The sequence below is a fragment of the Manis pentadactyla genome, chromosome 3 (genome assembly GCF_030020395.1).
Source record: "Manis pentadactyla isolate mManPen7 chromosome 3, mManPen7.hap1, whole genome shotgun sequence".
Taxonomy (NCBI): Eukaryota; Metazoa; Chordata; class Mammalia; order Pholidota; family Manidae; genus Manis; species Manis pentadactyla.
The window spans coordinates 117,142,412-117,157,272 of NC_080021.1; the positions used below are offsets into that span (position 1 = coordinate 117,142,412).

Below are 14,861 nucleotides of genomic sequence, written 5' to 3' on the forward strand. Positions count from 1 at the left end.
AAGTATAATGTACAGGTAATCCAAAAAAAAAATGTTTGAGTGATATCTAAACTTCTGTCAAACTTTTTATCAAAGTTGCAGAAATGCAGATCTAACTATTTTGAGTTTCATTATTAGTTACCAGGATCTGCATTGAATTGCCCACAAGACAGAAAGCAGAAGAGAAAAGAATAAGCAAATATCATGAGTTTATCTTAAACCAAATAAGAATCATGAATATTGATGAGTGAACATGTCACAGCAAACAAGAGAATCAACAAATTTTCTTATAATTTCTATGATTAAAAAAGGCCAAATGAAGTTGAATTATAGTAAACAAAGGAAATTTGCTTCTAGGTGACTAACAATATATGCCCTGAGACTTAAGGCTATTCCTCTGGATTCAAATCAGATTTAAGAAACCAAAGAGTAAGTGGAAAACTTAAATCCAGATCTTATGTATGATAATACCAGGCACTTATTATTGTGTCACATAAGTTAGCTAAAACTCTTAGAATGTAAACTTCAAAAATGAATTCCAAATTATTAAAATATTTCCTCAAATACTATACTTAAAAGTAATATAACCTTTGTATATCCAACCAAAAATTAGATTTTGTTTTTCTTCTATTCTTTGGTTTAATGTAAGTTATTTTTCTTTGCAGTGCAATTTAGGAATATTCCATACAGCCTTACAAATTATTTTTGACTATGTTCACTAAAATGAGTGTGTTTCATAATAATGTGTCAAAAATAGATTTTTATCCACAATATGTTAGCACTTCCACACTTGTAAGTCAGTTCTGTAAAATAAAGTAAATCTTTATGCTGTTATTAAAGGTGTATACCAAATTAACTAAATAGTAATGGAATATGTGATAATTTATGGTCACCTAAGATTTTTATATTCTGCCTTTAACTTGGTTGTGTTTAACCTACATGAATAATGTATTCAGAAATATGTTATCAAATGTTTGTCATGCTAACTTACACATTATATAAAATATTTAAACTTGACATTTGTTATTAGTAAAATAGTGTTAATGAATGTAAAAGAATGCTGGTTATTACTCCTTACCTCGTGTTAAACTTAAATGACTTACCAGAATTATGAAAGATTGTTTGCCCTTCTGGACAAAATACCATCAAAAAAGACATTCACAGTTCCAAGTTTACAGTATTTTACCTTAACAATTTGCTCTTCACTACAAAAGTTAATGAATTCTTTCAGTTTGAAGTACAGAAGGTAGTACATAAATTCCCTCCTCCTCCCCTGCAAAAAAGCCACATCTAGAAGGTCAAGTAACCTCATATTAACCAAAGTTGCTGCTGAAATGTCAGGTCCCCTCACCCTCTTCCCGCAAGATGATCCTGCTGTGTTATTTTCCTGGGATATGGGGAGTTAGGAGTAAGCAAAAATTGAATAAAGCCCTGGTAAGGGTAGTATTAAGGAAAGAAGGATAGAAATTAGATGTTTGAGCCTTTTGAACAGTTAAGCTTTAAAATTATGTGTTGCCTTTGCTTTTGTTACTTCCGTAACAAAATGTTATGTGCTGACAAAGTAAACAAAAACATTGCACAAAGGTCACCATCATTAGTTCAGAACTTTGTCAGATCCTTTCTACAGATGACTTTCTTTTGCAATTCATGAAGTTAAGAGAACTACAGTCACATCTTAGCATTCAGAGTGAAAACTTCACCCAAAACGTCCTTTGCTCCTTCTGAGCATCCCTGTTTGGTTTACATAGTTAATAGTTCTAGAGTTTCAGACATAGCTTTCAAATGTAAAGATGGAAGGAAGCTTACAGATACTTTATTCTTATGGAAATAAATAATAGATGGTTACCTAAAAATGTTTAGTCTTTACATTAAATATGTCTTTCTATCCTTGCTTTCTCTAATCTGTGACTATAACCCTATAATTCTACCTTTTGGCAAATGATTATGGTCATGTAATTCCATATTTTGACAACCAGCTCTGAATTCTGTCCTGTCTAAAGGAAAATCATACTATGTTTCTGTGTATTTGCTCACCTCTGTAGTAAATATATAAGCTAATCAGTCCTAGAAGTAGGAATTTTGCTTTGTAAATTGACCTTTTCACAATACTCACTTCCCAACACTTTAAATTGTATGTGTAAAACTGCCAAGTTTCTAGTGTCAGCCTGAAATTGTCTTAACCAAATGCACTTATGGAGACAGTGTATTTAATTGGAAAGAACCAGATAAATAATACCAAATCATCTGCCCTAATACTTAGTAATACTTTTTTTTACTGTGTGATTTTGGAAAACTTATCTAACTTTTCTGACCCTAATTTTTTTTAATTAGGAAAAATTTTAATTGAGAAATTCTAAAGTTCACCATCTAAGACTGCTTTGGGGAAAAAAACTAACAATTCCACTGCACTCACATGTGCCAGGTGCAGTCCTAATAAGCACATACAATATTAATTAACTTAATTTTCTACAAGGTACTGCTGTTTTCCTCCAAATTTGTATTATGTAAACTGATTATGTATTGACTTCCAAATTTCTTATGGACATTTAAAATTTTTCATTTGAAGTGTGAGTAGTTACAAACTGGCACATTAAAAATGATATTTATCATCACCCTAATATGTGAAATCCATAAAAATTAAAACATACTGTCATGAATAAGTTCTTCTTTAAGAGTCAGAAATGTTATATCATAATGTTTACTCCTTGAACCAATATACCTATTCTACATAGCCTGTAGAATTTGATGTTAACATAGTCTGTATTCCCTTTTTGAAGGTATTTTTGATCAACTATCATTTCTTTACAAAACATGTACATTAATTGAAATTTAAGTTTCTCTTTAATTTCCAGAGACCACAAGGCTTTTAAGATTTAAAAACAATTTCTGGGTTGATTTATCATATAATTATTAGATTTATCATATGTTTATTAGATTGATCACCACATAAATATATTACATATTTTAACAAATAAAAATTTTGTACTTAAAGGAGCTGAAGTATCCTTCAGTTAGTTGATATTTCAATAGTTTAATGTTACTTATTTCCAGAAGAAAAAGTGTTCAGCATTAATACTGTTCCTATTTTGTGTTTAGCTCTGAAGTAACTTTATTCACATAAATAAAAAGATGAAATGTTTTTGTTACAACGGATTTACTCGATTCTTTCACATCTTCAGAATTATATGCAAAATGTTATGGTTACCTGCCAGTAAAAAATATTTTTAAGGTCTTGTCTATTGGCAGTTCTACTAAGTGCTCCTTCAGTTTTGCTGAAAGCAAACATTCAGAGCCACCCAATTTGCTAAAGGATTTATCTCCCAGTCATTAGAATCATTCACTTCCTCGTTTTATGGGAAATATACCAAAAAGGCTTTAGCAATATTTAATTTATCAAGGGACTAATACTATCTGGTTTTAGCTTTTGTTATCTTTTTCTCCTCACTTAGAAACACCCTGTTTAATATACTCAGAAATGGTTAGGGCAATTGACATGTTGTTAATTTCAATGTCTTTTACCAGTACATTTTTTATAAAAGCACTTTTATCTTACCACATGAATTAACTATATTCTGATCAATACCTTAGAGCTATAAACTTAGTTCACTCAATTTCTGGAAAAATTGTTACAATAACCTAAGTAGCAAAGCCAGGTATTACTGTATACCAATCAGCCAAATCAGCCAAATTTTCTATCAATAAAAAGTGTGTCTTCATTTTGCTAATTCAAATGAATGTGTCAACACACATTTTGAGGAATTTTATAAAAATATCATTTATGAGGAATATATAAATAATGAATAATGAGTATGTGAAGTATAAAAAAATGCATCTTTTAAAAATAGATTTGGTAATGAGATTAAGATTATTTTTATCTAATACAATTTTTATAAATTATAAAAATTTTGTCTCCAAGTGAGTTACATTTAGAACCAGTCAGTGTATATGCAAGCTTTTAATTTATTGAAGATGCAAAAAAAGTTCATGTATAAAAATAATTCTCAAAAATGTATATCATTTAAAAACTCATTACTGTAGCATCTAGCATATATATACATATGTATATGTATTTTTCTGTATCTTAGTAACTATATATATAATATTTTATAAATGGAGACTGTTTAATTGAAATAAATATTTTATGATATAATTTGATTAAAGTATTTTAAGTATCTTGTTAAATCTACATGGATAAGAAATCACATAAAATACAAATTTAATTCCTGAATTTTATCTAGTTTAACGTGAAAATTTGAAGTTCTGTCGAAAAAACTCAATGGCACTGATTTGTACTGCTTTAGCTGTTAAAAAATGCTTATTATTCCAGCTAATGAGAAATCCTAGGGATGATTTTTGAGACTACTCTTTGCTTTGCTCTCACCAGGTTCCTGAAGAACAATGAATTTTTTAATAATAGGGAATGGAAAGGTGAGGTCATTAAAGGAAATTGCTCTCACTCCTTCTGGCCATACTCCTTCTGGCTGATTTTAGAGCTTCCCAACTAGAGCCAAAATATCCCCATTCCAATTCCATGCTTTACCCTTTATAGAAATCCATATAAGCAGGGAGGACTGGAAGGCCAGTAGTGGTTTTACATGCCTTGATTAATCAGTAAAGAAGATTTTCTCCGTTCACTATTTTGAATTTTTTCCCTTTGGCAACCTGGAGGTTTTACACTCCAAGGCAGAGTACCATATTAATGTGCTGGATAGATATGCCTTCTTCCCTTTTTTAAGTTAGAGCAAAAGATACTGTGAAAAGCAGAGGGAGAGAAAAGAGCTTTCCAGATTCTAAGATCATACATGGAAGTAGAGGATCTGGAAATAGATTATGTTAAACCCACACTGGGAGCTTACTCAACTTACCGCCGGATCCAGTGAGCCCAGTTTGGCTACTACTGGCATGATCTAAATAATACAGTTCTCAGTATAAAGCAGATGCTAAATAATTGATAGCTGAGGAGGAAAATGATGGGTCATCATTACTGTCAGTGGCTGTGAGGTTTTTAACAGCAGCCACCCTGAGGAGGTGTTACTAAAACTGTGCAAGAGATTTAACAAGATTGAATAACTGTTGAGCCAGAAGATGCCCATACACCACCATTTTACTTTGGCCCAATTTCAGTCTGCTGGGAAGCTGTTTTAAGAATTTAGAACTGTCAGTTCAGTCAGAAGTGTATGCGGCCATCAGCCATGAGACACCTGGGAGCCGTACTGACCCATTACAGTCCCCCCAGCCTGGGGCCGATGCTGTCCTCCTTGCCTGTGGAGAACCACAGCGCAGCAGCACCGCCTCAGAACTCCGCAGCGCTCCAGGCCACCTTCTCCAAGAGAAAATATTCCATCATCGCCAGAACCTTTCTAACTCCAGAAAAAAATGCCCGCCTCTGCCTGGATCCCACAGTTAAACATTTGCTGAGGCTGAAATAGAAAAGAAAAGCCTCGCTTGTATATGAATACTAGAGGAGATAAGAAGCACTTTTACCGATTTGGTACTCTGACTTTTACTAGAAATCTAACTATATGCAACTATTAAAGCTATTTCCTAACTGAGCTGAGCTTCAGAGTGGCTTATATTGAGAATGATTCCAATTAAAGGTGCAGCTCTAAATATGATATGATAGCCTCCTAGGAAGAAATAAGGTTTGAGAACTAAGGTTTTCTCTTTTCCTTTTTTCCTTGCTTTATCGGTGATTGAGACTGAATTAAGAATTCAGTCACCATGTTACCTTCTCTGTGTCTTGTTTATCAGTAAAATGAAATAGAAATACAACTCCCAGTCTTAAAAGGGCTATTGTGAAAACTTAAAGTTTTATAATGCTTTCTAAGAGACTTCCTAATAGGTTATAACAGAATGAGTTTCATTTTTAGTTTTCAGTAAACATTTCCTACAAATTCAAGAACAATAGTGTATTCTCTCCAGATAATCAATTTCTTATCTAGAAAAACTTTGTAACAACTTAGTGGTCAAGTTGCTGTTTATAAAATATGCATTTCTTTTAGTAAAAGATGATGAATGCGACTCTGATGCAGAAAATGAACAAAACCATGATCCTAATGTTGAAGAGTTCCTGCAGCAACAAGACACTGCTGTCATTTACCCTGAGGCACCCGAAGAGGACCAGAGGCAGGGCACACCCGAAGCCAGCGGTCATGATGAAAATGGTAAATGCAGTTCACAGTTGTTTTTGTCTTCATCTTTACAGGACTATTTAAACATTACTCTCCTATGCGAACCTACTCTACTATAGGGAACATTTTTGAAAACCAAAGTTTATTGCAGATGCCTGTAGAGAGTGACTCTTTGGTTCACAGGCCATTGTCCATGATAACAGTGTAGTATTAATTTAGTGGCATCTCACGTATATAGTGGTGATGCCACTGTGTGTGGAGTGCTTAGACCAGTGCTTGGACATCGATTTGCATTCACTTACATGAGAGCAAATAGTAGAAATCGGAACTGGAATGACCTTTTCTTGATTCTTTTCCACTATTCTTCTAGCAAGCAAAACATGGTTGTCAGATTCAAAACATACTAATTTTTAGACAAATGGTTTTTGTATCTACCTAATCCACTCTGATAGGAACAGTGAGTATATAAAAAATGATAAAATGCAATAATGATGTGTTCATACTCTCCTGAAAAGAAACAAGCTGTCATTTTGTCCTTCCATGCATTAGAAACAAATGAAAATAGCATACAAATATGTCTATAAGAAATTATATGCAAAATCTGTACCAAGAACTAGGAAGTTACTTGAAGTAATTAACATCCTACATACGACTTGTTTTTCCAGGGTCCCCAGTTTAATGGACAGATTTAGCTTAATATTCAAATAATCAATGTAAGACTTTTTTTAGAGCAATTTTACAACAAAACTGAGAAGGAGGTACAGAGATGTCGCATGTACTTCAGCCCCAACACATGCAAAGCCTCTTCCATTATTAGCATCAATCACCAGAGTGGTACATTTTAACCAAAAATGGCCTACATGACACATCATAATCACCCAATGTCCATAGGCTACATTAGGGTTCACTCTTGGTGGTTTACATTTTATGGGTTTGGACAAATGTATAGTAACATGTGTCCCTCATTATAATATCTTCAGAGTATTTTCACTACCTTAAAAATCTTCTTTGCTTTGCTTATTCATCTTTGCTCCTCTCCTCTGCAAACTACTGACCTCTTTATGTCCCATAATTTTGCCTTTTCCAGAACGTCATATAGTTGGAATCGTGCAGTATGTAGCCTTTTCAGACTGGCTTCTTTCACTTAGTGATACACATTTAAGTTTCCTCTGTGTCTTTTCATGGCTTGATAGCTCATTTCCTTTAAGTTCTGAATAATATTCCGTTGTCTGGATATACCAGTTTACTCATTCACCCACTGAAGGATACCTTGATTACTTCCAAGTTTTGGCAATTACAAATAAAGCTACTATAAACTTCTGTGTACAGATTTTTGTTTTGACATAAGTTTTCAGTTCTTTGGGTAAATATCAAGAAGTGTGATTGCTGGATCATATGGTAAGAGTATGTTTATAGTTTTGTAAGAAACTGCCAAACTATCTTACAGTTTGCATTCCCACCAGCAATGAAAGAGAGTTCCTGTTGTTGCTCCACATCCTTGCCAGCATTTGGTGTTGTCAGTGTTCTGGATTTTGGCCACTCTAAATGGTGTAGAGTGGTATCTTATTGTTTTAATTTGAATTTCCCTAATGACATATGACGTGAGGCATCTTTTAGTACTTATTTGCCATCTAATATATCTTCTCCTGTGAGGTCCCTGTTAATGTCTTTGGCCCATATTTTAATCAAATTATTGGATCTCTAATTGTTGAGTCGTTAAGAGTTCTTTGTGTATTTTTGATAACAGTCCTTTATTGGATGTGTCTTTTGCAAATAGTTTTCCCAGTCTGTTTTGTCTTCTTATTTGTTTGATACTGTCTTTTACAGAGCAGGAATTTTTTAATTTAATGAAGTTCAGCTTACCAATTCTTTCTCTTACAAATCGTTCCTGTGGTGTTGTATCTAAAAAGGCATCATTATATAGGAGATCATACAGGTTTTCTCCTGTTATCTTTTAGGACTTTAATAGTTTTGCATATTACAGTTAGGTTTGTGATCCATTTTGAGTTAATTTTTGTGAAAGGTCTGTGTCCATAATCATTTTTTTGTATGTGGATGTTCAGTTATTCCTGTACTATTTGTTGAAAAGACTGTGTTTTGCTCTATTGTCTTTGCTCCTTTGTCAAAGATCAGTTGACAGTATTTATGAGGATCTATTTCTGGGCTCTCTACTCTGTTCCATTGATCCATTTGTCTATTCTCTCACCAATACCACATTGTCTTGGTTACTATAGCTTTATAGTAAGTCTGGAAGTTGGGTAGTGTCAGTCTTCCCACTTTATTCTTTACCTTCAATATTGCTATTCTGGATCTTTTGCCTTTACATATAAACTTTAGAATTTTTGTCAATATCCATAAAATAATTCTGAGATTTGGATTGGGATTACACTGAATCTATAGATCAAGCTGGGAAGAACTGACATCCTGAATGTGGACTATCTCTCCATTTACTTAGTTCTTCAATTTTGTTCATCAGAGTTTTATAGTTTTCCTCTTAAAAATCTCTTACATATTTGTTAGCTTTATACCTAAGTATTTCAGCTTTTTTGGTGCTAGTTAAATGGTATTGTATCAATCAACTTTTAAATTTTTGAAAGAAATTGAGAAGGCTGGCATAGAGAATAAAACGGATTGCATTGCGGCATCAACTGTACCTTACTTAAATCAGGAATCAGCTAGGAAAATAGCAAAAACAGAAGTTTCACTCCAGACCTGATGGAATTTTCTGTAACTAAATTGGTGACAAAGAAAATAGAAGTAGGACACTTTAGAACCATTTCCTCCAGTTTACCAAAAGAAGATATTTCTGAAGGCTGTAGATTATTGCCCTTGGGACACTGCATTTCAGCTTGATGATTAGTGTTCTCTTGATCTATTTTGCATATTTGGAGAATCTGTAGGTATTGACATTGTAATCTTATAAATCCCTACCATTTCTACTGTCATTTCTGGGGTTTTTTTCCTCTTAAAGAAAATGTATTAACATTTCACCTGAAGAAGCAGTAAGTTACAATAAATGTGAATGGGCAATAGAAAATTCTAAAATACATATGAATATATGTAAAGTTTGTATATAATATAAAGGATTTCAAAAAGCCTCAGTTCAAGAAAATAAAAACTAAAGAAATATTCCACTGCATAGATCAAATAAAGTTAAACCTTATAGAGTCCATCATTACTAATCAATGCAGTAAAATTGGGGCCCTAAGCATTCTGAATTAGTAAGACATTTCAATTATGCCATATGTTATAAATTCAGTATTCATTACTTTCAGGCATATAATATAATTTAACCACTAATAAAGTATTTCACAATAGATATTCTGTCACACCAGCAACATGTGCTTATGCACAAAAAGTCATTGTCTTCAGAGGCTCTTAAGTTTAAGTTTTTTTTAATTAAACATGACCTCCTGCATTTCATATGCTATAAACTGGCAAACTTTACTCCAGCAGGTTGAATTATCCCAAATTCTGAATCAGTGGAGAACAAGTAGAGATTTTCAAAGGTTTTTGTTTCAAGTAATACTATCAATCTGAAATGTTGTGCTACCTACCAAAGGAAGTTTAAGATGCAGAAGTAAAGTACTTATTAAAATAAGTGTATTTATGGTCACAGTTACATAATGAAAGTATGGACAGATCAAAAAATGGTCAGGCATAGGTTGGTTTTATTTAGTAGCATTGAATTGCTGCCTTAAGTTTTATATAGGAATTCTAAAAAGAAACTTTTTTTCCTCATATGATAAGCCTTCATTGCTAAAAAGTAATTGTTTTTATAAAACAAAAATCCAGTATTTTTCAAAAATAGAAGCAATTTTTTTCATTTAACTTTTAAATCTGTTCGTTCTGTAAGTTGTTTATCATGTCAAATATTTAGATTTACTTTTCATTTTATGCTAGTGGCCTAAAAGAATAAATTCACCTTTCATATGAGAAAATTCAATAGATACTAATTTATTAAAATAATAATTTGCTATAAAAATATCATGAGCAACCTGTCATTTTACAAAATTATTTATTAATTAGAAGGGTTGATGATGAAGGTGAAGAAGGAAATGGAACATAATAAGAGCAGACAGTTCGATATTGCTGGAGTAAAGCAGCTTGAGTAAGGCCCCAGTGATGAAACACCTGCAATGGTGGACTTCAACTTCTGCCACTGTAGCCAGCTAAAATCAATGGGATGGACTAGATGCTCTGTCAAGGAGGATGTCCCAAATGCTGATTTCCCACTTGCTAGTACAAATAAGGAGTTCATACTACACAAAACACAGCATGATTTCCTAGACAATTTAATCACATGACTAATCCAGTCCCCAAAGAAGTGGGTCATATTAGAGTCATCACCAACAGAAAATTCTCTGGTTCCAGTTGCCTCACTAGCTGATAATAAAAGATACCATCATAAACTTTGGGTGTTTGATTTTATTCATGTATTTGATAAATACTTCAGTATATTTTGCTAGCTATGTAGAATGATGCTCAATCTACTATTTGAAGGCTGGTCTTTGAGCAAGACATTTAATTTATATGAACTTGAATTTCATTAAAGATAATACATGTTTACAAAGCATTTGGAGACTGTTAGGAAACTCTTGTAGTCTGTTTTTCTATTAAATTCAAAGTGGAGATAGAGATGATATTTTCAATAAGATGTCACTTAGGAACTTCTTTGAAGAAATGAATGTGGGAAACTATGCTTAGTTAAGTAATATTAATTGGCAAAGTAGTACTATATTTTAGGATTTGCAGGCTTAGGTGGTCCCATATGTAAATACATAGTTAATTCAGTGAACTCCAGTGTATCCATAATGCCTTTATTTTCTAAAACCATCCTATATTCATCCATAGGAGATTATACTGAAGATTTGTCCATGTATTTCAACAGGAGGAAGAACATGAAGAATCGCGCACCAGAGGCCTTTATGGGCCAGGCCTAGATCTGGCTCTCATTACTCTTTCCCCCCAGCACACATTCTTTTGGTCTGAGCTCAGTCAGATGGCCACACTTAACTGCAAGGCTTGGAAACATCATCTTAGAAACAGAGTCTCTCTGTGTACTGCTTACTCTCTGATGACAATAACTTTATAGTGGCAGTTTCAAACTTCAAAAAATAATGACATTGTTACCATACCAATAGAAGGATCTAATTATGGTGTACAAGTCGCCTGCCATGTGTACATATTTACAAATGTAACCTACATTCTAATTTTATGTTTGTTTTCTTTGTCTAATTAACCACACAAAAAGAAGGCAAGAATTATGGTTTAGTAAAAAAGAAATGGGACTTTTGAGTCAGACAGCACACGTTTGAATCCTGACTCTTGTCATTTACTGGCTGTGTGACTTTTAAGTTATTTTATCTTTCTAAGCCTTATGTTTTTTCCTTTATAATGTAGTGAGGAAGATCACTGTATTATTTTGAGGATCTAATATAAAGTACACACAGCACAGGGATCCAGTGGTAGCTTTGATACTATTTTTTGAATGTTTTAAATTCAAAATACCTGATTTGTCTTTTACAGGAACACCAGATGCATTTTCTCAGTTACTCACCTGCCCATATTGTGATAGAGGCTATAAGCGCTTTACCTCTCTGAAAGAACACATTAAATATCGCCATGAAAAGAACGAAGATAACTTTAGTTGCTCCCTATGCAGTTACACCTTTGCATACAGAACTCAACTTGAACGTCATATGACATCACATAAATCAGGAAGAGATCAAGTAAGTGAAATGACTGACAGTACACTCTCAAATTTGAATCCTCAGCCCTCCTAAGAAGTCAAGAGTTTTAATATACTTAATTTTTTTTAATGTACTTAAACAGTGTCTTGGCTATACAGCCTTATAAAAATTAGTGATTATTTATTTGTATTATCTGGTCATTTCTGAGTTAAAAGCACATTGAACATTATTTTAGAGGTAAACTTAAGGTTTTTTTCCTTTTTTAGGTAAGATCCCTTTCATCTTGATTAATTATTTTGTTTATATTATAACAGATATTTCTCTTAAGTTTAGAACATGAGTTCAAAATGCATTCTACTAAAATGTTCAGTATGGGAAAAATCGTAATTGTTTGCATAAACCATATGACTTAGTATTGACCCAATTGAGAAAAAAATCAAATAATGATAATAAAATTTAATTTTCTGTAAATCAAAGATGACTCTACTTATTCTCAGTATAAGCTATTGTGTGTTTTTTTCCTCTAGTAAGGGAAGTTGCTTCCTCTGAGGATCTAAGGTTTAGATTCTAAACCATTTTTAGTTTAAAGACTCAATTTTCATATGGTTTATTCTACTCCTGTGCCTCAATTTCTAGAAGTATGAACCCTATAGGTATGTAGAATGTTCTGTAGGTATAAGTTATATTTAAACTGTTGCCTCTATTCATAAAAGTTAAAGTCAAAGACAACTCTGAATTGTCATTTTATTAAATCTTGATAACATATCAGTTTAGTTCTAATTTTAAAAATCAAATAACTGTCCAACTGCACAGGGTATTTTAAGGGAGTATGTTACAGCTGGAGCATATGTCCAGTTTCTTCTATCAAAGGCTGTGATGTCTCTGTGCCTGAATCTATAAGAACTCTGCCCTATGTGTGCACCTAATATGAATCACATACCCCACAGAGAAGTCAGACCCTTGGCCAGGATGATGGCTAAACCAAACAAAATCACAGCACAAACAGAATGATGGTGCAGGGTCAGGGCAGGAGATAAGGTTGGGAGAGGGTGGCAATCAGAGTTGAGGACCAAGATTTCCTCTGATAGGTTACCGGTTAGTTCTGTGAAGGAAAGCTGGAGATGCGAGACAGCGCCAAAGGAAAGAACTGATGGAGAAAGTAGCTGCTCAGGACCAACGCTGTCTATGTCCTGGCTGCCCCACACGAGTCTCAGAGGACCATCCCCAGGGGATGCTTTCCCATCTCCGACCCCAACATGCCCACAGACTGGACCAGCCTTGGGAAAAGAGCCGGCTCACATGACATTTGGGGAGCAGACCCATCCTGCTGCTGCTGCCCCCTGTCCTCTGTGTACTAAGGGTGCTTGTCAAGGGAAGGCTCTCCAGGGACAGGAAGCACTGGTGGAGGAAGTAGGAGATGCCAGGACAGAAACAATCACAGGGTCACTGAGGAGCACAAAAGGCACTTCTGTGATGCTTCTTCTGATAGGTGCCAAGGCTACTAGTAGGCTCCATAAAGGAAGTACATGGACAGACAAAGGTCAGGAAGGAGCAGCGATGAGGGTGCAGACCAGCACTGTGAGGAACACACTTGGAGGCCTTAGACACAGCTTCAGTCACCAGGAAACTGATTTTGAAAACCGTGCATACCTCCAAGATGGCACGCCATCTCTTATAAGTATGTTCATTCAGCGTGTATCTGAGTTTCCATTATGTGTCAGGCCCTGATCTCAGTGTTGAAGGCACAGTAGTGAAAAAGTTGAGCGAAGTCCCTGAATGTAGGGGATATAGGTTTGTAGCTAGACCTGAATGACAGGAAAGAGCCAGTCATGGAAGGCTGGGGAAGGCATTACAGCAAAGAGAGCAGAGACCTGGAGGCAGCAGCCTGCACAGGTCACCAAAGAACAGCTCGGAGACCAGTGTGAATAAAAGGGACAAAGAAAAGTAAAGCTAGGGAGGCACTGGGGGCAGATGATAGACCCCCTTGGATAGGCTGTGATAAAGACTTTTGACTTTGTTTTGAAGTGTGATACGAAAGCCTTTGAATCAAATTATATCTTTATTTTTTATTTTGAAAGGAACACTGGCTATTGGGTGGAGAGTAGATCAAGAGTGACACAAAGGAGAGCAAGGAGACAACTTAGGAGCTGTAGCTGTAACTCAGGCCAGAGACAGTGCTGGCAGGCACGACATAGGAGGAATGTCAGACTCAGAATATATTCAGATGGCTTGTTGGTGGGGTGGGTAGGGGCGTAAGAGAAAGAGGGATCAGGGAGTACCCCAAAGCTCAGGGACTGTGCAGAAATCAAATGAGAATGTTATTCCCAAAGATGGGAAACCATAGAGGAGCTGATTATCAGCAGAGAAATTAAGAGTTCAGTGTTAATCATGTTAAGTTTCAGATGCCTATTGTTTTCCAACTGGTAATGTCAAGGCAGCAGTCGGCTATAAGAATCTGCAGCTAAGGGGAGAAGCCTAGAGATATAAATTTGGGATTGTCACCATACACTTGGTACTTATAGCCATGGGTCTGGGTGAAGTAGGGCCTGATACCAAGTAAGTACTATTCTCTTACCGTCCTATATGAAAGACAAAAGAGGATTCCAGCTAGGGTGAGCATCAAGCAAGTAGTAATTGGGTTAAACTGTTAAAGGATGAATTCGTCTTAACAGTCATCATTAAGAAACATAGTCAAGAAGTGAGAAATATTATGAACCAAAGCAAGGAAACTTTGGTTCATAAAATTGAAGAAAAGAGCAGTCAGTATGTGAAACTCATGGAAAGACAGGCCTGAACTTCAAGTAGGATCTGGTGAAGAGGGCACCTGGGCACACAGGGCTGTGCTCTTGGAGCAGAGAGTCTATACAGACTCAGAGTCTATGGTCGGGGCTCATGGGAGCCCTTCAGAGGTTTCAGTACAGTTCAGTTCTAGTAGTGCTTCTGTACGATTGAACTAAGATTGCAGAATATATTTGAAATATATAAAAGTGGGAATTTTATATTTTGGACAGAAAGCTGTTATCCATATTTGGCTAAAAAAGTTGTGAGTAATTTTTAA

At 34.8% G+C, this 14,861-nt stretch overlaps 1 protein-coding gene across 4 annotated transcripts in view; it reads left to right on the plus strand.

The window, feature by feature from the left end:
* Nucleotides 1-14,861, plus strand: part of ZEB1 (zinc finger E-box binding homeobox 1) — a 180,041-nt gene that overhangs the window by 152,695 nt on the left and 12,485 nt on the right. For all 4 annotated transcript variants that reach the window (XM_036912228.2, XM_036912229.2, XM_057498351.1 and 1 more), the window contains exons 4-5: nucleotides 5,982-6,143; nucleotides 11,640-11,842. In XM_036912228.2, the coding sequence (XP_036768123.2) occupies nucleotides 5,982-6,143; nucleotides 11,640-11,842 (365 nt within the window). The remainder of the gene's footprint in view (nucleotides 1-5,981; nucleotides 6,144-11,639; nucleotides 11,843-14,861) is intronic.